We start from the raw sequence: 22,361 nt of genomic DNA, 5'->3' as shown, positions 1-22,361 counted from the left end.
CCTTGTCTCTCTCTCTTTCTCTCGCTCTTTCTCTTTTGCTCCCGCGATATCGGTGTGTGTCGTGCAAAGCAGTGAATTCGCACTTTGCAGAACACACTGTGCGCTCTCGTGCTGCTGCGGGCTGCAACACAGCTCACTTCCTTGTAGCAAACACCTCGGCGGCGGCGGCACGATCCCTCTGTGCCGATGATGTATTATACGCATGCATCGATGTAAATTCGCTCGATTCTTGTAATATCGCACTTTATTACGATGTGCTCTGGGCCAGCGTTTAAAATGACTGTGGCGCGGTAATTGACAACAATAACAATAACAATAACAACAACACGACGACGGCTCGACGTTGACAAGTGCGTGCGCGACTGCTATAGAGCTACTGCTTGTGCATTGTGTTGCTGACACACAACAACAACAACAACAGCAGCAGCAGCACGTATACACGGAACGGATTGCACACACGATCGCGCGCGTGAGTCAAGTTAGTCGCGCAAGTAACAGCAGCGGTGGCGGTGGCAGCGGCACGAGTCCCAACAGACGTTACACGAGCATATGTGCATGTGTGCTGCTGCGGTGCATTATCTTAGGCGCGCTTACGTGTATACAGAGAGAGAGAGAGAAAGACCATTATAGTATATAATAACGCGTACGGTACATATCGCGCAGCCAGTGCAGTCGGTCTACTTGGATCTCTGCTCGCGCGTGCATTGTCGCGCACGGCACAAACATTATGGAGTCCGAATAAGCGCACAAAACTAAAAAATACGTATTGCTTACTAAATTCGATGGATTCGCCCTTTTAAGATGTGAACAAGAAATGTTTAGAGACTTGTTTAGGAGCATGAACTTTGCGGCCACCTGGCAAATCATCTTCCTCCGTATACACAATTAAGCCGGGGCCGATTTGTCAACGTTTTGCCATTCGTTCATCGCAGCATCGGCAAGAGAAGTGCAGCACGAGCCGCCCCCCCCCCCCCGTGCAAGACATAAACGCACTCGATTATAGGTATAATAATTCCTAAAAGGTACATAACTCGCGCGCATATAAAGTACCGCGGCAGAGCTCCGGAACATTACGTCATTACGTAAAGTGCAGCTGCTGCACATGTCCGCGTAGCTATATATACATGTACAGGCGAGCCGAAGCAAGTGGCTATGCTAAGCGCACTGAGGTATAGGTACGACTTGTAGAGTTGCTATGATAACGGCCCACTTGCACCGCTACTGCGTATACCTTGTACTGCTGCTGCTGCTGCTGCTGCAGAGCAGCTCAGCTGCACGAGAAAATCAAGTGCGTGTGCCACGCGCGCGCATACTTGCAACCTTATAAAATATATAAAACTCGAGAGCCAATATTCATAAGTCGCGAGTAACGTAATATAGGTATAAGCAGGCCGGCGAGTCGACGAGCTTATATCGACCGGCAGTTTGCTATATCGTGTGTCGAACTCGTCTTCGGAGCGTCATTGCGCGTCCTCTGCGTTCTTGACATTCGCAGCAGGAGCAACGGCCACAAAGTTCGCTGCCGTATCCATATATATTTTAACCGTCAATATTGGTTCTGCAATAATTTGAAGATGATACGTTGTATTCGCGACTCGCGAGTATAATAAACAAAAATCATACTCTGCATTATACGATGAAAAATAAAAGGAAACAAAAGTGGTAAACGACGGGGAAAACAAAATAATTGAAGAGGTGAGCACTCGCGACTAATCGGTTAACCAGTAATGGCTCGCTTATCTGCACTCGAAACTCGCACCTTGCAAAGCTTATCGCAGTTCGATGAACCGTTAATAAGCTCGTTCGGCCCGAGTCCTATATGAGAGTCAAGCATTAAATTGAAAAATCCAACGATGGATCGTCGGGAGACACATAGGCGAGACACGTCTCTGTATGCTCGATCCTGGCACAGGCGTCGATAAAAGATTCGCCCGTTACACCTGAGATGCTCTCGAGCGATACGGTTCAATGTATAGCGAAAATTTTTTGCCCTGATCGGTGTTGATATTTATTTTTCTCTCGTGATCAAACAGTCGCACTTTGTCAACTAATACGAGATATTTGCTGTACTATATTGAGTTCATATAATAGCAACAGATATGTGATTGCTTATATTGAAAAGTCTACGAGTCTAAAAGTCATGACTTTTCTCGTATTAGAGCTTACAAAATCGGCCCCTGTATAGATTAGTGAAATTAAGCTGGAGTATTCCAATCGCCGACGCTTTCTTTAGTTTTCTCTTACTTTTTGATTTTTACATTTGAAAATCTGTCCATGTTGAATTTTTTCCCAACCAAAAGACTGTCACAAGAGTGCATATTTTAAGTTTGCGATAGGCAATCTAATTCAACCGTAATAATAAACAAACTGTATCCGAGCTGTATTCTCAAGTCTATCCCTTTATGAGCAGAGCTTCTAATTGTCCGTGCGCTTTACGTAAAATTAGGTTGCTACATCACAACCAAATATCATATCAATCAGTGAATAATTTAAAATCTTCGCTTCGGCATACGCAATACAAAATTAACCAAAGTCGCGAGTATAACGTTATTTCTCTCGTCGCATTTACCAAAGCGAAGAACTAATTGCCATACATAACTTCTCGATAACGATAAGACATTTGTACGAGAGAGCATGTCACATACATACACACATGTGCGACGAGCCATTTGGGTGAAAAGTATAAGCATGTAAGCAATTTATAACAGCTTAGCCAGCTTATTCGAGCGGCCGAGCTAGAAAATTAGTGGAGCGCGAGCTTTTCTCCTCTTACGGAACGACGTTTTCCCCGAAGCTCGAGCCACCGCGCGTATTTTTAACTGCTCATTGTCTCGCGCCCACGCGTACAATTAATTTTTCCTTCTCTGCTTCTTCTTCTTTCGCTGGCGGTAATACGTCTACTTTGAATTTAATAAGCGATTAGTACCGCTCGAGGATTTATATTATTGTTTCTATGAGCAAAAATCACAAGTTGCTGCGGATAAACGACGCGAGAAACGGGCCTTGAATCTTCTCGACGGCGAAAATATACACCCATGTGCTCGAGCCGGTGTATACCAAATCCAATTACCGTAATCATCTTTCTCGTAACTTTCTTATTTACCTGCGAAACAAGTGCAGCTTGTGTGCGCGCACGTCAGAGCAACACATTCGTAGCTCTGTACAGCTCTATCTTTTTCTTATTTACTTTCTTTTTTACGTATTGTTGAGCGAGTGCGTGGAATACAATATATGCTCGAGCGTGGAAAAGAAACGATCGAATCAATGCGATGCGGATGAATCGCGTCACGAACCAGCGATATTTTTCATCCAAACGTCCCTCTTTGCTCGCTATTTTTTTTCTGCTTTTTTTTTATACACCGAGAACGGATCTAATACCCGAGCATTTATTTTCGATGACAAAAACACGTGAATATACGCTCGTGTGTTGCCGTCGTTGGAGGCGTAATTTGCATGCGCCCATGCGGGAGAGAAGCAAAGCGTGAGACCAGACGGCCGAGAGCATAACGTTCTAATCAAGCTTCTCCGTGATTACAGCATTACAATGTAAGGAAAATATATGTACGGCACTTCGATGGGAGCAGCGCGCGAAACAAGCTTTTACCTCTTACCGGTGCGCGTCTGGGCACTGCCTCGGCAGCGAACATCAAGGCTGCGTGCGCCAAGCTCAGTATGTGAAAAAAAACTCATCTCTTTTTAAACAAATTTAAGACAATTTTTATCCTAGTCAAATTTTCATTCGTTTTTTTCTTCAACTCCGTTATCATAATAAAAAGAGAAAATTAACTAACTACATTAATCATCGTGATGTAAATAGAAACGTAAGCTAATGGAGTATATTTCAAGACAAATGGATGTTTGAAATGCTATGATCTTGCGTATGGTTTTGACTTGAAGAAAAATACATAATTAACTATTTAAATGGTCAACATTTTTTATTGTAATTTCAAGGTCACAATAGCGAGATCTCGAATTGAAGTACGTAAATCAACATCTAGTCGACATAAATTAAGTAACTGGTTTAAAATTGAGAAAATAGATTGAACTAGATGCAAAATGTGCTCTCTTACCGCTCACTATATCACATTTTCATTACAATTTGATTTAATAATTCAAAAGGTTATCAACATTCTACGTTTTGATAAATTCGTTATTTAATATCATTAGTTTCATTAAGTGTGTTTTTAAACAAAAAAAAAAAGAAACAATAAAATTAATCTCAATTAGTAAAAAAAATATATAATAATATAAATATAGTCTTAGAAAAATAAGACTTCATCATCTTTTCAAAATATGGGATTCACAGCTCCAGTTGTGATTTATCAATATGGTAATATAACTTTTAAATATCAATTTGAGTACCGTCTAGGATCTTATAAACGTTACGTAGTCACTAAAAATAGATAAAAGTATCGGTAGCATCGCTTTCGTATTTATTTACAAAGACACCAATAAAAAAATAGCGATTTCTTTCGTAACGTCGCACGCCCGCGCACATATTGCACATAAAAACAAGTTTACAATTTACTGACGTATTGCATAAAATTTGCTGGATCTTTAGAGTATCAACTTCTCAAATGTTCCTAATTATTCCTCCTTCACTTTCAAGGTTGAGATACTTCATTCGAAAATACTCGTTGAATCGGAGCGCAGCATACCTAAAAAATATATTAAAATATGCTTATTTATTGTCATAAAATACGTTATCACTATTACGATTTGTTTTATTTTTACATTTAGAAATTTAATTTATATCTTAAGGTTTTTTAGCGCTCAGTTATACTAATCTTTCTCCAACAGAGAATACATTAAATGAATAAAAATTAAATTATCAACACAACTATTAAAAAATGCTAATTACTACTACTATTTTAACAAGTAATAAATCGTGACTCACTCTAAAAAGTCAAAATCAATGAGAGAATATTGACTTTGAATAAGTGCCCAACAACCCCAAAAAAAATGTGTTAACAACACAAAATTATTAACTTGTTCATAAAGAATAGCCACATCTTCTTCTGGTATATGAGTATTGCTTCTAAACCTTTCCAAGTAAAATCTCAACCAAATTTTCTGTAATTCTTCATCAGGATACAAAGAATAATTTGGTTCATCTACACCTGTTTTTTCAAATATCATGAAATATTTTTTTCAAAAAATTTAAATGTGTTGATTGTAAATTAAATATTACCAGCAAATTCAGCAAAATGATTAGCTATATCAAAAGCTTGAAAATTGTAAGCAGCATATTCAAAATCAATAAATGTCACTTTATTTTCTTTTTCATTGTGTAATATATTTGTTAGTAATAAATCATTGTGACAAAATACTACAGGTGAATTCAATTGAGAAAGTCCATCCTTTAAAGTTTGGTACTCCTGCATCAGAATAGAATGTGGTTTTATCAATTTTTCAAATCTGAAAGAAACATCATACCTGTACTTTTTTGCATTGTAATTTTATAGAAAATTTATTAAAAATAACATACTTCTTTTGTTTTGTAGGATCAGCAAAATTTTTAGGCATAATAGACATAAATTTTTCTGTTTTTTCCCAAATTATAGATTTATCTTCACCTAATTTACACTTTTTTGGTTTCAGTAAATGCATTTCTGCCAACCTCACAGCTACCAATTTACAAATATCTAAATCTCTTATAGTATCGACTGTTAAAGTATTACCTTCAATGAATTCATAAGCTATTCCATTATTAAAAGTAGCATAAATGGAATGTGTGAATCCAGCTTTGTGCAGCATCTGAAATAAAAATGTATATTAAACATATATTCAAGATTTTTATAATTATGATTATAAAATAAGTATACCCTTATATTTTTTATTTCTTCTTTTCTATCAATAAGAAGATCTGTCTTATGGCCATATATTCTGACTAGCACCATTTTATTATAATCATTCTCATGCCAAATTCCAATTAATTTATTTGATATTCCATTAGTAAACATCTGAATCAAAAAAATCATTATGTTATGTTGTGTCAAATTTTAGGTTTTTCAAAAAAAATTTTAAAGATAAAAAATATTACCTTGTGAGATAGCTTATCATCTTGCCATGAAGGTCTCAAATTCTTCACGATTTTTTTAGCACCCGAAATTAGGTCCTTTTCATCAATAGTTATATCAAAATGAGGTTCTTTTGCATGCTCCATTTTTCAAAAATCCTAGAATCAGAAGTTTTTATGTAAGATAAAAAAAATAAATAAACAGTGAATTTAAATTATATATTGATAAATTATTTAAAATGCATGAAATAGACAGACATTAAATAAATAATGTTTACACTTTAGAGTCAATATTGATTTTTAACATTTGATGTAGAGTTCCAAATGAAAATTTGAAAATGATTCTGTTTTACAATATTAAGTTTCGAATGCAATTTGAAATTATTTAAATAAAATTTTGTACTAAATAAATTATATAATAGAACTGACTTCAAAGTTACCTTTATTCTACAGAAGTTGTAGTAAAACTGAATGTACACTTTATCTTTCAGTTGAGAGTATCTGTTTTTGCTGCCTGATAATAATGTATGACTTATTGTTTGCTGACAGCATTATTTCCATCACAGTTGGTTCTAAAAATTACCCACGTTACCTGTTTTAAAATGAAAAACATAACTTTTTACTCAAGAATTCAGATGCATACAAGTTGAAAAAATTGTTTTAATCAAGTGGAAAGGTTTTTTAAATGCAAATAAATAATTATAACATTTACTTCGATTAATTTATAAAATTAAAATCATATATGATGAATTAATTTGAAATGTCAACACATAGATTTTAAGAATCAATTAAAAAAACATTTGTGGTATCATTTTCGACCAAATATGATATCACGCAATTGGACAAAAATTACTTTCACTGAAGAAAAGTTGTATAGGCATAAAGTCTTATTCATTTCAATGAATTATCATTGAAAACTAAAATTTACTAGTTTGAAGACGAGATTCAATATTCGATATCTAAATGCAATCGATCAAAAGTTGAAGCAAGAATTATAAATGAAAAAACCAGCGAACAAAAGTAGAGATGTAAAACGCATACCAAATACCACATCGGTAAAACATGCTGTTTTTCCGCCAGTATAAACACAAGGTATGAGTGTGTACCTGATGAATAATAAGTCACATTATCATCACTACGGTTCGCGACAGCAGTCAGCAGAACATTCGCATGTGCGGATCGATTCAAGAATCGGAGAGCCACGTTTATCCCCCACTTCGCGAGACTCGGTCCGCAGCAAACGCGAATTACGACTTTGTGCTTTATACATGCGAGAGGAGAGCACACGACTCAATGGCACATTTCGCACGTCGGGATGTGCGCAAAAACATAACCTCGCGGCTCGCGGGCGAATAAAGCTACATATTCGAGGCGTCGTCTGCACTTTGTTGTCATTAATGTCGCACTTTGCAGAATTCGCTCGCGTACACGGCTGGCACTTGTGTCTTGTCTGTGTGCAGCAGCTGCGCCCACCGACGCTCGCGGGGACTTACGAGCCAACCCAACGATGTACCAGTCACCGATACGACTTACTTACGATTCTCACGTTGGCACGCCCGAAATGATAAAAATTCATGCGGATATCGTGCGTCGTTCAAAAATTTTACGTCGATCAGTAGGATATTTATGAAATTTACGCGTACAGCAAAGAATCGTAACTTACCTACACGTATTTTTGCTCCGAGTTTCACGGCTCATGAATTATTCGCAAGATCTTGCGTAACAGTTTTCTTGCTTTTTTTTTTGCCACTTGATTTTATAACTCGATGGATTTCATTTTCTCGACGTTTTCGATATCACGGCTCCAGTCGGTCGATACCAAACTATTTTCCGAACTCAAAGCGAAAATAGAAGATACTCCAGCTACATTAAATTTATCAGTCTCTGCGGATGTTGTGATTTTTCTCCAACAGATCAATCTCCAACGCATAATTTCATTTTTTCAATAAAACTACGAATGTAAATATTTCAAGCTTCGCTGAGAGGCGTCGTCTCGACTTGATAATCCATGAAAAATCGTTGTAAGAGCGATTGAAACTTCACTGCATCTTCGAACAAAGGCGTATTTATGAATTAGAAATAGATGATTGATTCTGAAACTTTTATACCGACTATAATACGATAAATATCCATTATAACCCTTTTATTTTCGGAGTATGGTTTTGATTTTTAACGAAAAGTATAATAAAGAGGCCTAAAAAAACAACTGAAGAATGAAACCCATGACAGGATCAATCATGGCTATAACATGAATCAAAATAGAATACAAAACAAATAATTTAATTAAAATATTTTCATCGCGTTATAAGAATTATTGCTGAATGCGTTTTTGGCATTTTAAAACTCTCCGTTCTGTTTAAATTTAAGCTTCGGAACTCAGCTTTAAAACACGAGAGTAATTGCATAATTTCAGGCGTAACGATTGAAAATATTTTTCACGTACATTTTATCTATACAGAGTTAAAAAATACAATTTATAAAGTTTTTGTAGGAAAACTTATACTTGTCTTGTCAGCTTATGCTAAAACTAAAATAACGCTTATACGAATAATTTATAAAAATGTGTTTTGTTTAAGATGCCAGAAATCAATTACTTTCTCGGAAACCTAAAACTTCCTTTAGGAATATTAATCGCTCTTTCAAGATATTTTTCAAATGCGATAGTATTTAAATTTTTATTTTAGAACAGATGTTAGTAAAACATGCGATTTTTTTGTCCACCATCGTGCGCGAGATGTCACTGAATATTACTCTCAAAAATTATGAAATGAATTATGCATATCATGAAAGTGACCTCTATATCTCAATGAGTGATATCTAATCGTAATTTTATTAAAAGAACTTTTCAATGGCACTTCAAAAAATGGACAACGTCTTTGTCATAAAATACTAAAATTTGTCTCAAATTATTATTAATAAAGATGCAAGAACAACCTATATCGATTAAATGGTTCATTGTTTACTTGCTAGTCTAGACTTTAGAAACATTAATTTTTCAGATATCGATCAAATAGTGAAAAGTTATTAGCCGACATTTGTTTCCTAATATGTATTTGTGTAAATTAATAAATATCGTATTGAAAACCAAATCTGAAACTGCCAAAATTACTATAACCAAAGAAACTTAAACCAAGTAAAATATAAAAGACAATTAATCGATTTTCTACAGTACAAATTCATCGAAGTTAACTTTATTTTCTTCAAATTTCCAAACCTGACTGCGAATTTTGCGTGAAATATTCGTGTATATAATCAAACGTTAATCAAATATTTTTTACAAGGTGTTTTTATTTATTTTGTTAATACTGTCTTAAAAATAAAAAAGTTTTTATATCTTAATGTTTAAAGGCTTGGCATTTATTAGTTTCGAGAAAAAAACTGTACAACATTGTAAAAATTAAATTTCACTCATTTGAAATTCAAACAGACACAGATGACTTCAAATGATGATGAATCTGTCAATTTATATCGCACGATTTTTTCTTTGATATTATCTCGCAATTTACGTTTTTTATCTTGCAAACAGATTGGCTACTTAGATCTTTGCAATTATGCATTTTTAAAGATTGTTATATAAACTTCAAATTATCTCATCGATCGATTAATTAAATATTAAGTATATGTCTCAGGATAATAGATAAAAAAGTTTCATTGATTATTTTAATAAATTTTTTAATTTACATTTAACTTGCTGTATAATTACATGATCTTAGAATAGGTTGTCATTATTGAAAAATTTGGAATTAAATAAGAAATGAAAATTTTTACAATATTTAATTTTCAATTTCATGCATGTTCGTTTTTGTAAGTTTGATGTAAAATTTTTTGAACTTTACCGAATGTTTGTAATCAAAAATTTCACGCTCCAGTTATTGCTCAATATTTTCATATTGTCTTTACGAAATCCCGAATCTGCAGTAATTTAATCACTATACACATTTACATATGCATGCGAGTCAAACTTGGCTCTTTTTTGTGCTCCGATTGGGTTTATTTATAACGTCTGCATATTTAATCTGGTGTTATCTTAAAATACTTCAATAAGTCGTGTTTAAAAGTCAGTTGCGTGAAAATGCGTAAGCGAATGTTTATCCTGTAACAGTTTCTTATTTATCGTAGAGAAAATATTGATTTCTTTATTCATAAAAAAATGCTTACTAATTTATAATTTAAAGTTTGCAAACAAACCAAGCAGAAATATTATTTTATTAAATAATGTCTAACGCACATAAGGACACGAGTCACGAAAATAAGTTATTTTTAAAAAATCATCTTCAACAGTGAAAAATATTTTGTATACCACACATTTTAAACATTCTTGAGAAATAATTGTTGATTCCTTATAACTGTGACATCCAAAAAATATTAAATTTATCCGAAAAAGATATGATTTCAGTTTCTTATTGTTTTGGAAAATATCTGCTGTTGTATTTTGTTTGAAATAGAAAACAGTGAATGAAGAATATTTTAGCTTATTCGGCGTAACATTTCAGTTGTGAATGAAATGCGAAGGGATGAAAAATATTGTAACTCAAATAAGTATCCAAAACTAGAAAAGAAATATCTTATTTTCTATCATCATTAATTAAATGGCAATACACTGTATGTACAGGCATACCTCCTTATACGCGGATTCTGTATACGAGGTTTACCCTTATACGCGGATTGCCAAATGCGACGATGTCTCGTTATACGTGGATAAATTCACGTTATACGCGGTTAAAGACGATCCAACATTTTTTTTATAACCTTTTGAAAAAGTTGACAATGGCTCCAAATACTCCGAGATTTTCTAAAACTCCAACAAAAAAAAAAGAAAAGTTATGATCAATTTGGCTGAAAAATTGGAAATTCTAAATTTAATCAGAGAATGGGAGTGTATTGTTGCTATTGCTAGGCGCTTCGAGATCAATGAGTCGACTATTCGAACTATAAGAAACAGATTATTAAAGATTCGCTTTTTGCCTCGTTATACGTGGATTTCGCTACACGCGGAACTTTTCCGGAACGTAACCCCCGCGTATAACGAGGTAGGCGTGTAAATATAATGCATTATAACAGTATAAAATGACTAGGGCTGTGCGAGTACTCGAAAAAACTCGACTCGTCGAGTACTCCAGTGAAGTACTCGATTTTTTGAGTACTCGAGTTTTTTCGAATACTCGCAATATATTTAAGTTTTAAGTAAATAAATGATGAATCAACAGTTACTAGACCCTTCTCTTTGTGTGTACATGCTTATAAGTGTGATGAGGTGTGGTACTATTTAATTATTTTCTTCTTTCAATTCTAGCCACTGCGAATATCACACTTATAAGCATATGAGCAATTCTCGAATTTAGTTTCGAATTTTTTGATTAAAAACGGAACAATTTTTTTCCTTGGACGCATACTATGAACATTGGGTATTGTTCTTGAAGGTCCTAGGAAGCTTTGAATGAGTTTTGATACTTTTTTAGCCTTTTAGAAATTGAGTGAATTGTCGTATCAAAAACGTGACTTTTCGGGCCCTAAAACACAAAAGTAGCCAGAAAAAAATTACCCATCTTTAAATTTTGTGTTCTTACATTTTTTTAGCTTCCTAGGACCTTCAAGAACAATACCCAATGTTCATAGTATGCGTCCAGGAAAACAAATTGTTCCGTTTTTAAACAAAAAATTCGAAACTAAATTCCGAAATTGCTCATATACACACAAAGATAGGGGTCTAGAGACTGTTGATTCACCATTTATTTACTTAAAATTTAAATACGCGAAAAAACTTGAGTACTCGAAAAAAAATCGAGTATTCGAAAAAACTCGATTTCCCGACTCGACTCGAAAAATCGGATACTCACACAGCCCTAAAAATGACACGTCAACTGATCAATACAATAAAAAAGATTACAGCAGGAAGAGTCGTCGCGAAGCAGTAGCAGCTGCAGCCAATCGAATGAGCCTCTTATCGAAATTTATACACATGTACAAAGAGCCATATAAATAATAATAAATTTATAATAAGCTCATAATGCACGCGAGATAGGCGACTCAGCGTTAGGGCAATGTCGTATTGACCTGCAGCGCAGAGTGGCAGCGGCGCGTGCGATTCGATATTTTATTTTGCATACGAGCAATAATACAATTTCTAAATAACAGAGATGAGAGAGTCCGTTGATTGATTTCATTATCTTTGGCCAATCGTAGCAAAGAATCTTTTCACATCATCTGTTTAATATGCGTATAAATTGAAGCTTCCTCGCCGGTATTCCTCACTTCTCGTCCGTTCGGCTCTTGGGAACGAACTCGAGCTACAGTAGCTTTTTCATTTTTTCGGTCTTTGCTTTTCTTTCGAAAGGTAAGAGAATAAGATGGAGATCTTCGGCGACGCTAAGACCACCGGTTTGGAGCATTTGACTCTCGAGCAGATGCTCGAGGACAACCTGCCCGAGCCAATTCTGAAGGAGGTCAAGAGGATCCTCTATGGACGAGAAGTCGAGTAGGTGTTTCCGACGGATTTTTTCCAACTCGTCCCTTTGAACATTTGTCTAAAGAAAAAAAAAATCTGCTCTTTGATACAGACCCCTAGACCTGCCGAAATTCGAAAAAGGCGTGAACTGCGAGATCAAGGGCTACAAAATGGGCGGCGCGATCGTCGAGCAGCTGCGGCCGCCCCGCATCGTCCGGGTGGCCATCGTCCAGAATACCATCGTCCTGCCGACGACCGACCCGATTCGCGACCAGAGGGAGGCCATCCACAAGAAGCTCGCCAAGTACGTCGAGCACGCGGCCAGTTGCGGCGCCAACATTATCTGCCTCCAGGAGGGTTGGCGTGAGTATTGCACAATGAACAAGAAAAAAAAAAGTCGATCGAGGGCGAGCTGGTGATAAAATGAGAGGGGATTGCAATTTCAGCCATGCCGTTCGCCTTCTGCACCCGCGAAAAGTACCCGTGGTGCGAGTTCGCCGAGGACGCGATCACCGGCCCGACGACCGAGCTCATGTCCGGCCTGGCCCGCAAGCACAACATGGTGATCGTCTCGCCGATCCTCGAGCGCGACCAGACCAACGGCGACACCCTCTGGAACACGGCCGTGGTGATCGGCACCGACGGCCGCGTCATCGGCAAGCACAGAAAGAACCACATCCCCAGGAAGAACGACTTCAACGAGTCGACCTACTACATGGAGGGCAATCTGGGCCACGCCGTCTTCGACACGCCCTTCGGCAAGATCGCCATCAACACGTGCTACGGCCGCCACCATCCGCTCAACTGGCTCATGTTCGCCCTGAACGGCGCCGAGATCGTGTTCAATCCGTCGGCGACCACCAAGACCCTGTCGGAGCCGATGTGGGGCATCGAGGCGCGCAACGCCGCCATCGCCAACAGCTACTACACCTGCGCCATCAATCGGGTCGGCACCGAGGTCTTCCCCAACGCCTTCACCTCGGGCAACGGCCAGCCGGCCCACCACGACTTCGGCCACTTCTACGGCTCGAGCTACATCGCCGCCCCGGACGGCACCCGCACCCCCGGCCTCAGCCGCTCCGAGGACGGCGTCTTGATCGCCGAGATCGATCTCAATCTCTGCAGGCAGATCAAGGACTTCTGGGGTTTCAGGGTAATTATCCTCTCCCCCCCAAACGCGTTGGACTCTGGACTCTTTTTTCACGCGCATCTTTTCATTCGTTTATTTTTTTTCTCTCTTCTTCCAGATGACCTCCAGATTGGACATGTACGCCGAAAAATTAGCCAAGGTTGTGCAGCCCGACTTCGAGCCCCAAATCATCAAACAATAAACTGCATCGCTCTTCGTTGGAAATCAATTTTGCTCTCGCATTGTAAAATAGACAAAAATCAAGCAAACGCTTTTCAACGCTTATACTTTATCAAATAAAAATTTCATTCAAAAATAGCTCTTTGTCCTTATTATTTGCCCGATTAAATCGATGCCTTACTTTTTGTTTAACATTATTTTCAATTTCAAAACGAAATGAAAAATTGAAATCGCTCGCAAATTGCGAACAAGAAATTAAAGTTATGAAATATTTCATCATGAAAATTACCTTATCAAAGTACGATAAAATTTCACGCGATTCAACTGCATTAAAAAAATGATTGAACGCGGAAGAAATAGAAGCTCGCTCGAAATTTTTTGCAACAATGCGCCAAGTGAAATATTATTTCAAAAATTCAACCAATCAGAAGTTATCGAACGCCAAAAAACCAATGCTCTTACGATTCTCATATTAGAAAGACGCTGCGGCATGACCGATCATCGACCTAACGTATTTCAAACCAGAATACAATCAACAACAAGTGCATTAGCTTGAAAAAAGTTAGTTTTACCTCAAAGTGACAATTTCCTCCAACAAATTGTAATTAATTTTAGTCACTGCCATAACAGTAAACAGATTATCTTTTTTTATAGTAAAGTCTGAGTGATTTATGCAAGTCCGTGAAAAACTGAGGATAAGTTTGAATTAATTCTCGGCAATTGTAACAACCTAGCCTCGGGCTCGTCTCGAAGTTTTCGCGTTTGCAGCTGCGTCTTGGCGCGCGTTGCAATGCACATGCATGCAGTAGCAGCAATAGCAGCAGCAGTAGTGCTGGAAAAAGATTCGGAGCGGTAGGTGGTAGGTAGTCGGCCGAGCTGTCCAAGGCGACTGCTACGTTATTTCATATACCTACTCGCCATCGGCAGCAGTTTTAGCAGCCGCGGCAGCTCGCTGCTGCACGGGCCTGAGGGAGACTAGTCTCGAGGAGCGCGGCAGGCGCAGGCTCGCTCGCTGCACTACTCCATAACATGTCAGCGTATTAGCATTGTAACGGGCAGAGAAATTCCGGGCGCAACTCAGCGCCGATTCATGCTCGCTCACTGCTGCTACGGACACTTCTCGTGTAAACATATCGTTTGGCATATACACAAACTGCTGCTGCTGCTGCTGCTGCTGACTGCCTGACTCCGATATCAGCAGCTCTCGCACTGCTGTGCGCTGTCCGTGGGGGTTATTTAAAAATGGCCGACGCATCGTCATCCGACACTGCCTCCTCGGATACGCTCAACGATTGTTTATCCGACGACTCCTCGTGCAAGTCAACGGAGTACACTGTCGGCACGCAGAGAAGCAACAATAACAAAGGCAGAAACATCCTTCACAAGCTCTTTACCAGAGAGGTGAATTGTTCTTGCACATTTTTAATCGTCTCACGTGGCCCCTAGCGAGCCTCGACTCGTCCTTTCGAGGACTTATTGCCAAGGACTCGTGCTTACTGGCCACAAAGAAATTTCGATCTTGAGATACGTTTTTCTGAGGCTCGAGCAATCGAATGCATAGGAGGCGTTTTCTAATGTTACTGTTTATTTTTATGAAATTTTTTGCCTTGTTTTAATCTCACTGTCTAATTTCAAACAAGCTTTTGCAAGGCTGCTTTTATTTTTCATTTCTGCATAAATAAATCATTGATTCAATTGGACAGTAAAATCGATTTTCCCTTTGTGGAACACTAGTTAAGTATGTAATACTGTGCATAATTACTGTCATGAATTATATGACAGTTAGAAATTGCTTTCTATCAAACTGTCATTTTTAATGTTGTTTTTAACAAAAAAAAAGTACCACTTTTGAAAACACTTTGAAAAAACCATTGAATTTATAAGTCTATCAATAGTAAATTAAATTAAGAGTTATTTTAAGTTTATTTTTATTTTTATTTGTTTTATTAGATAAGGGGTTCCTTAACTCAACACAATTATGCCACTGAAGAAAGACTGTTTACTGAGATACCTTCATGGCGTCGTTTACCATTATTACAAGTTATACCCAAATCCGCTCTCCAAGCTGGGTAAAATTTTATTATTAAAGAAAATTTTATGCATGCATGTTCATTTCTCAAATATTTTTACAATTTTTTAGACATGTTATTATGGGGCTCACACAGTGCGGACGATTTTTATTGACTTACACCTATAATATAGACGTTGCTGTACCTGGCAGTTTATTAAAGTATTTCTTACATTGGTGGGCATTCACTCCAAATAGAGCTTCACGTAAAGTTGCTGAAGTAACGTTGTTTGGTAATTATAGCATTTACAAAGAATTGGTCATAGTAATTGCTCAATGGCCAACAGAAAGAAACAAATTAGTCATACACGGCCTTTGGTATAGTAACTTTTAATATTTTATGTATTTTTGTATTTTGTACCATTTAATATCTAATAATATATAATGATAAATGCTATAGCTCTAGTTTTCAAACACAATCACAACCAACTGATAAAGCATTTGTAACCATAACAACAGTACCATCACTAGAAAATTGTAGAGATTGTCAAAGCATAGCTTCATCTTACGAAGAAGATGGTTTGTATACAATATTGTAAAGATAATGTTCATTCTTTATATAACATTGAAATAACTTCTTTACTTCCAGATTTAGCAGCCAATTGGGACTCTTGTGTACGTTGTAATTGTCTTCAGCATGGACTTACAGTTCACACAACGTATGAAGTGATCTCACCTTATCCAAAATTTCGTGCTGTTGTATGTTTGAACTATGCCAATCACATTGTAGTTAATACAGGAAATTTTTTACATGTTCTGAGAGTAGACTTAGAGAATATGAAAATAAAAAGTCAAGTATCAATTGAAAAGCATGATAATTTATTAGCTGACATGGAACAGTTGGATTTAATAAGTGTAAACGAAGCAGAAGAGTCAAAAAATGAGTCAGATAATAGTACAGAAGGAAAAAATGCATCATTAGAAAATGTATTAGATACAACTCAAAAATGTCAATGCACTAGTATAATTGAGTGTGAGGACAATGATGATTGTAAAATGAATAACAAAATAGAATGTGATCAAACAAGTACTTTTAGCAGCAATCAAGGTGATTGTACCTGTGATAATAATAAGTGTAGTAGTAATTCTAGTGATAAAGGGTGCTTGTGTTTAAATAGTTTACAGTGTGTTTGTGATAAATCTAGTATTTCAAGTATTCAGACTGAACCACAAGCCATTTCAGTCAGAGATAAAATATTACAAGACTTTTGTGAAGATATGTCACAAGAACTAAGTATAAGTAGTGAGGTCATAACATTGGTCAAACATCCTCCTTGCTCCCCTCGATCAATACCTCAAAGACTTCCACCAGATTTGAAATCTCATGGACAATCATGGTCGATCAATACATTTACACCATCATCTGACATTTTAAAAACTCGCAATTCAGAATCTAGTCTTAGAAAGTCACCACAGCCTGGTGCTTCACAGATTAGCTCATGCCCCAAAAATTCTCCTTTACATTCTAGAGGGGTCAGTGCTCCCTCGTCACCTCGTCTCATGTCCCCGCCAATCACTAGGTCAATAAGGTACTTTTTAATATTTTATAATATTTGTATTTTCTTTGAAAAACTTGAATTTTAAACTAATTATATTTCAGGCATACAATTTGTCGAAAAAGAAATATCGTTTCACCATCGTCCCAATCGCAACTACGAACACGAGTCAGTCATAAATTAATTTCAGATGCAGAAAAAGCTTACGAATTTACAGACGAAACACAAGAAGCTTGCGAAAAATTAAGTTCGTTTAGGAAACGTCGATTGGCCGATAAAAAATACGAGTTTTGCGATGAAACTGATGATGCTGAAAATATAGTTCCTTTTAAACATGTACGCGATCAAACGAAACATATTGGCTGTGCCATATATCAAAAGTCCCCGACTGCATCGCCTAATAGTAGAAGACCTCGTATGGACTCCGAACACAGTGAATCCGATGATTTTATAGGTCCTCAAGATGTACTTAATGATATAGCAGTTTTCGAAACTTGTAAGCTTATATTTATATAGTTCTTACTACAGTATAAATATCAAAATTATAAACGCATTAAAATTTAATTTGATTATTTTTTAGCCGAAAAGAACGTTCTAAGACCTATTAATCAGAATCAACTGCCTAATTCTTATCGTGATAGAACAAGTAAACCAATCTCCAATAGTGTTTCACCATTAGTTCCTAAAGCTACTTTGCAATATCCTTCGATAAAATGTACGTCACACTTTAAGCGTTCTTATATCGACTTGGATGATGAAAGAGCTTCCGTAATTACTGATGTTGAAGGTATCTATCTAACTATCATAAAAATTTAAACTGTTGTTTACTATGAATATATTTTAATGAATATTTTTTTGAAAATTCACAGATGAAGAAACGGGCGGATACGCAAGCTACCAATGTGTGCTTCCTATGCAGGTACATGGAGCAGATTATGTTCAAATGGGAATGATTAGCAACGCAAAAGCAGAAAAATTGGTCAGTACGAAAACAAAACAGTAAAAAGTTTTCAAAATTTTCACATTTCATGAATCATTTTTTAGAATGTGCCATGTGTCTCAATTCACCAAATGAGTTTTGACATTGAAACTTTTTCACACCACATCGCTGACTGGCAGTGTAAATTGTTCAAGAAAAAATATTGGCATTGCAGTGATTATGATATAGAAATTATCGATATTTGCGCGCTCAGTGGAGATATTATTCTTTTACTCATAATGAAAGTACAAACTAGCGAACAGTTTAGTCCTGGACAATGGTAAGATCAAGCTCAATTGTTCATCTACTTTAAAATTTAGAGCTTTAGCGAAAAATCGATCTCTTTATAGTTTAGAAGATCGGAAACAATATATTGCTGGATGCAAATTCACTTGGAATATTGACTCAAATGAATATAGAATAACAGATCTTTTAAAAATGAAAGAAGTCAAAGCTGATGTTATGCGATCTGAAAAATTATCGCAAACAATTGGTTCGTCTCCTGTACCTTGGAATCCAACGAAACTTATTGTGCCACAAATGCGACGAAATATTCAGCAGCCTTATGCACGCTGTGTTCGATTTTTAAGCAACGAATTAACTTTAGCAGGTTCGTCAAGCTTTTATTTTGATTAATAGATATTTTTTCAATATAACATTTTTCATTTATACAATACTTAAAAATATATAATTCGTAGTGACAATTAACATGATTATTTGCAGATGAATCCATTACAAGCTTGAGGGACTTTGATAATCTTATAGAATTTTATATAACGCCGTTTGCCTAATTGCTGAGTGAAGTGTTTGCAATAGGATTACAATAAATTAATGAATTGAAAAAATGAATAAAATATAATTATTCTTCTTAAGTTAAATATTTTTTGTAAATTTTTGTAAAGCGTATTTCTTTGTACATTTAATACAATCAATAATGATCTGTTGGATCTGATGTGACTATATTGGATATAAAAACTTGTTGGTGGAGACTTAAATTCTTTTCTTTGACATTGCATTTCCTACATAATTTTACCTTATATAATTTATCTGATTAAAGATTTGAGCATCCGGCAAGTACCACTTTCAATTCACCCATTTCAAGTCAAATTGATTTCAATTGGAAATTCAAAGTCTCAATAGATATTGAAAATAGTTTTGGTCCCAAAATGAAACTTGCACAAGAGTAAAATTTAATACTCCAAAAAAATAAAAGTCATTCAATGAAATAATTATGTACATTTGCAAAATATAGTTATCTATCTGGTATTATTAATATCACAGCAAAATGCATTCTTTGTAAATTCATTTTTTTTTCTAATAAAAAGTATCGGTATCGGACCTAGTAATATTTTGATTGAAAATTCATCAGTTGAATAAAAGTTAATAAAACGACATAAAAAGTACGGTTTCCGGATGTAGCCGTCTTTGCATATAAAAATAACCTAGTTGGTACTGCCTCTAAATTGATCATTTACTTAAAATATTTGGTAAATGTTTAAATAAAATTAATTAAGAAACTTCTGACCATTAAATTTTGTCTGGTCAAATTGATATTAACTTTTAAGCAGTCACCCGAGGTGAATTCACAGCTGTATCAGATTCATTACTTGTTTCTTTTATAGTAGCCAGAGCTTCTTCCCAGGATTGCATAGTTTGTTCATAATGCTCGATCTGCTTGTCGGCCATTGCTATGAGCATACTTTTTAATTCAGCTTGTTTTTCGGCATTCCATCGCTGAATGTCGCATCGCAAATTTTCATTAGCACATTCTATTCTATCGTGTAATACTTCAACGACTTTCAATATTCGAGGTATTGCTAATGATAATCTGCTAAGCTTTTCTCCACTACTCTCACTTTTCCAGAAAGAACCATCCCATCGATTATTACTATTTCGTGGATCTTCAACCTAATCGAAAATTAAATATCGATTAAAGTAAGTATAACTGTTCTCTGCCTCAATTCAAAATCAGGAAACATATGTTAAATACATACTTCTTGTTTTTCAACTGTTCTTTTGTTTAATTCTTCTGATGATAACTCATATTCAATTTGCATGGCATCCCTCCGATTAAGAGCATCTTTTACAGCTTCAACATATGTTACATATTCTTTTTCTTCATTCGATACAGAATCTATCAATATTTTATGTGCATTAGCATTAGAATGAAGTGCTTTAGCAATAGCTTCTAAAGTTTTTGAAAGTTCTGGTTCTGAAGAGGCCCACATTGTAAATATTGGATGCAATTGATTTAACTCAGCCAAACATTCTAAAAATAAAAAATTTTATTGAAAAAAAAAAGAAATTATAAATTATTTATAAATTATGCTTACCATGTCTTTCTTTATTTATTCTTCTACTAATTTTATCCACTGCGCTTAATTTGTCACTAAGACCTATACAGTAATCCTTAAAATGTTCAAATTCTGCAATAGGATTTTTCATGGCTGCAGCTGTTAAAGATCTTGGATCCATACCTTTATTGGTGTTTGTATGACTTTTTTTATAGACCATAAATTCCTAAAATGAAGAAATTAATATGTATTTAAAAATAAGTAAAATTTTCTATAACTCATTAAATAAACTTTTTATACAGTAGGTTGAGCTGTGAGAAAAGCACAGACATCCTTGTCACAACTTAGTATAGGATGACTGGCAATCCTGTTTAAAAAAATATGTAACAGTCTCATTCTAGCAAGAATAAATTCTTTAGAATAACGGTCTAGTTGTGCCAGTAGTGTATGCTTTCCAGGCATTGGCTAAAAAGAAAAAAGTAAAATTTTTAAATGATAATAAATTTAAAGTTTGTAAATAAAAATCTTTGAAAATTTAAAATCTTACTGGGATGATATGTGCTGGATAAGTTTCAACAAGTTTTTGGCGAATCCAGGCGAAGTCGTTGTAACGTCTGCGAACGACATATTCACCATCTTTTAAGTCGGATCTAGTGGACTATTTAAAAAAAGTGTTCGAGTTAATCCGTGATCGTTTATTGGAAAAAGTACTTAACTCCACTCCAGTGGAACTCCAGTGGAAAATGAACTGACCTTTGTCGTTATCCTAAAGGTGATGAAGGTCTCGAGTGTCTCAACGTGTTTCTGCGGACAGTCAACTTTAACTTGCAGATCTCTGTGATCCGCGATCGCGTCGAAAATTTCCTCCTCCTGCTCGGGAAACGTGGAAAAACTCTCGATGGACGGTGAGGCAACCTATACGTGAAAGAATCATGTCGATTACTCATTTTGCGTAATTCAGTTTGGACAGGATAGAGGTGCACGGAAGAATTTGCGCAAAAAAACGGAGTCGTTTGTTGCTTTACAGGTTATACAGAGATGCACTTACGACGGAGCCCTCAACGGAGGTACTGTTGTTGATGGACAATCCGTCGTCCGAGGCCGAGGACTTGGCCTGGCTGGGCGGCGTCAGCATGGGTGAGTGCACCTCGGCCTCGATGCTCTGCTGGCCGTTGACTTGGTCGTCGACGAGGTCCGGATCGATGGGTGTCATCATGTTCGGGCCGTTTGTTGACAGTTCGCAAACTGTTGCTGCGACCTGAGATGATTGATTTTATAGACCGCGCGAGAGTCCGACGATGGACTGGAATCAGACCGAAACTCGCTATTGTATTACGAGCAGCTCATTCGACCGTTTAAGTATGTATATCAAACACAGCCCCTTACACTTAATCCCTAATGTATACACGCCTATAAGTACACCTGCTGTTACACTGCGCGATGTTGTACAACTATATCTGTGTCGTGTAAAGCAACAGATCTATCGCGTCGCGAGCGCGGCTCAACTGGATTGTGCATGTGTCACGTGAATATCGCTACATAGGTATACCTACAGGCTGCAGTGCAGCCGATGATATTTAAACGTGCGCACGTATATTCTTATACAGCCCGTTCGCGTATAGCATAAAAGTCCAGCGTATAAGGCAACAAGACGCGCTCACGATTCATTTGAAACGTTTGCATATTGGACGAGTGCACGAAGGTTGAAATATTTAGCGCTCTTGGGCGAAAGTTGAGTTAATTCTGCTGAA

General features: G+C 36.4%; 4 protein-coding genes across 7 annotated transcripts; 2 read left to right on the top strand and 2 right to left on the bottom strand.

Moving 5' to 3' along the window:
- Positions 1-3,909: 3,909 nt before the first annotated feature.
- Positions 3,910-7,773, bottom strand: LOC106658742 (ethanolamine kinase 1). Of its 4 annotated transcripts, none has more exons than XM_023461367.1 (8): positions 7,683-7,773; positions 6,460-6,611; positions 6,044-6,178; positions 5,826-5,963; positions 5,489-5,757; positions 5,192-5,418; positions 4,898-5,120; positions 3,910-4,658 (listed from the first exon to the last, which is right to left on the bottom strand). In XM_023461367.1, exons 3-8 carry the CDS (start codon positions 6,164-6,166, stop codon positions 4,574-4,576), a joined length of 1,065 nt encoding a protein of 354 aa, XP_023317135.1. In that variant the 5' UTR covers positions 6,167-6,178; positions 6,460-6,611; positions 7,683-7,773; the 3' UTR covers positions 3,910-4,573. The 4 variants fall into 4 exon arrangements, with proteins under 4 accessions (XP_023317135.1, XP_023317134.1, XP_014236321.1 ...); XM_023461366.1 differs by lacking the exon at positions 7,683-7,773 and adding an exon at positions 7,288-7,480; XM_014380835.2 differs by lacking the exon at positions 7,683-7,773 and adding an exon at positions 7,061-7,269.
- Positions 7,774-12,283: 4,510 nt separating this feature from the next.
- Positions 12,284-13,874, top strand: LOC106658764 (beta-ureidopropionase-like). Its single transcript, XM_014380872.2, has 4 exons — positions 12,284-12,494; positions 12,577-12,827; positions 12,911-13,617; positions 13,712-13,874. The coding sequence occupies exons 1-4, from the start codon at positions 12,367-12,369 to the stop codon at positions 13,793-13,795; spliced, it is 1,170 nt and encodes a 389-aa protein (XP_014236358.1). The 5' UTR covers positions 12,284-12,366; the 3' UTR covers positions 13,796-13,874.
- An 887-nt stretch (positions 13,875-14,761) lies between these two features.
- On the top strand, positions 14,762-19,303 carry LOC106659174. The gene is made up of 11 exons (XM_014381579.2): positions 14,762-15,174; positions 15,724-15,842; positions 15,914-16,159; positions 16,242-16,360; positions 16,431-17,370; positions 17,442-17,833; positions 17,918-18,124; positions 18,207-18,316; positions 18,382-18,596; positions 18,667-18,926; positions 19,040-19,303. The coding sequence occupies exons 1-11, from the start codon at positions 15,016-15,018 to the stop codon at positions 19,105-19,107; spliced, it is 2,835 nt and encodes a 944-aa protein (XP_014237065.1). The 5' UTR covers positions 14,762-15,015; the 3' UTR covers positions 19,108-19,303.
- On the bottom strand, positions 19,254-22,077 carry LOC106659175 (sorting nexin-7-like). Its single transcript, XM_014381580.2, has 8 exons — positions 21,997-22,077; positions 21,659-21,913; positions 21,364-21,525; positions 21,158-21,268; positions 20,911-21,075; positions 20,650-20,836; positions 20,311-20,585; positions 19,254-20,224 (listed from the first exon to the last, which is right to left on the bottom strand). The coding sequence occupies exons 2-8, from the start codon at positions 21,824-21,826 to the stop codon at positions 19,877-19,879; spliced, it is 1,416 nt and encodes a 471-aa protein (XP_014237066.1). The 5' UTR covers positions 21,827-21,913; positions 21,997-22,077; the 3' UTR covers positions 19,254-19,876.
- Between the last annotated feature and the right edge of the window lie 284 nt (positions 22,078-22,361).

The sequence above is a fragment of the Trichogramma pretiosum genome, unplaced genomic scaffold (assembly GCF_000599845.2).
Source record: "Trichogramma pretiosum strain Unisexual culture from Peru unplaced genomic scaffold, Tpre_2.0 scaffold2, whole genome shotgun sequence".
NCBI classification, from domain to species: Eukaryota; Metazoa; Arthropoda; class Insecta; order Hymenoptera; family Trichogrammatidae; genus Trichogramma; species Trichogramma pretiosum.
Note: the sequence above shows the minus strand (reverse complement) of the source record. Positions and strands in the feature narration are given on the sequence as shown.

Excerpts from the sequence above, each read along its gene's own strand:
- LOC106658742 (XM_023461367.1), bottom strand. The coding sequence starts at position 6,166 with ATGGAGCATGCAAAAGAACCTCATTTTGATATAACTATTGATGAAAAG. Across the intron at positions 5,964-6,043 it reads ATGATAAGCTATCTCACAAG|ATGTTTACTAATGGAATATC; the intron begins GTAATATTTTTT and ends TTTTTGATTCAG. Across the intron at positions 5,419-5,488 it reads GATCCTACAAAACAAAAGAA|ATTTGAAAAATTGATAAAAC; the intron begins GTATGTTATTTT and ends TGTTTCTTTCAG.
- LOC106658764 (XM_014380872.2), top strand. The coding sequence starts at position 12,367 with ATGGAGATCTTCGGCGACGCTAAGACCACCGGTTTGGAGCATTTGACT. Across the intron at positions 12,828-12,910 it reads CTGCCTCCAGGAGGGTTGGC|CCATGCCGTTCGCCTTCTGC; the intron begins GTGAGTATTGCA and ends TTGCAATTTCAG. Across the intron at positions 13,618-13,711 it reads AGGACTTCTGGGGTTTCAGG|ATGACCTCCAGATTGGACAT; the intron begins GTAATTATCCTC and ends CTCTTCTTCCAG.
- LOC106659174 (XM_014381579.2), top strand. The coding sequence starts at position 15,016 with ATGGCCGACGCATCGTCATCCGACACTGCCTCCTCGGATACGCTCAAC. Across the intron at positions 16,160-16,241 it reads TTAGTCATACACGGCCTTTG|CTCTAGTTTTCAAACACAAT; the intron begins GTATAGTAACTT and ends TAAATGCTATAG. Across the intron at positions 18,125-18,206 it reads CGTAATTACTGATGTTGAAG|ATGAAGAAACGGGCGGATAC; the intron begins GTATCTATCTAA and ends GAAAATTCACAG.
- LOC106659175 (XM_014381580.2), bottom strand. The coding sequence starts at position 21,826 with ATGATGACACCCATCGATCCGGACCTCGTCGACGACCAAGTCAACGGC. Across the intron at positions 21,526-21,658 it reads CCTCCGTTGAGGGCTCCGTC|GTTGCCTCACCGTCCATCGA; the intron begins GTAAGTGCATCT and ends TTTCACGTATAG. Across the intron at positions 21,269-21,363 it reads CCTTTAGGATAACGACAAAG|TCCACTAGATCCGACTTAAA; the intron begins GTCAGTTCATTT and ends TTTTTTAAATAG.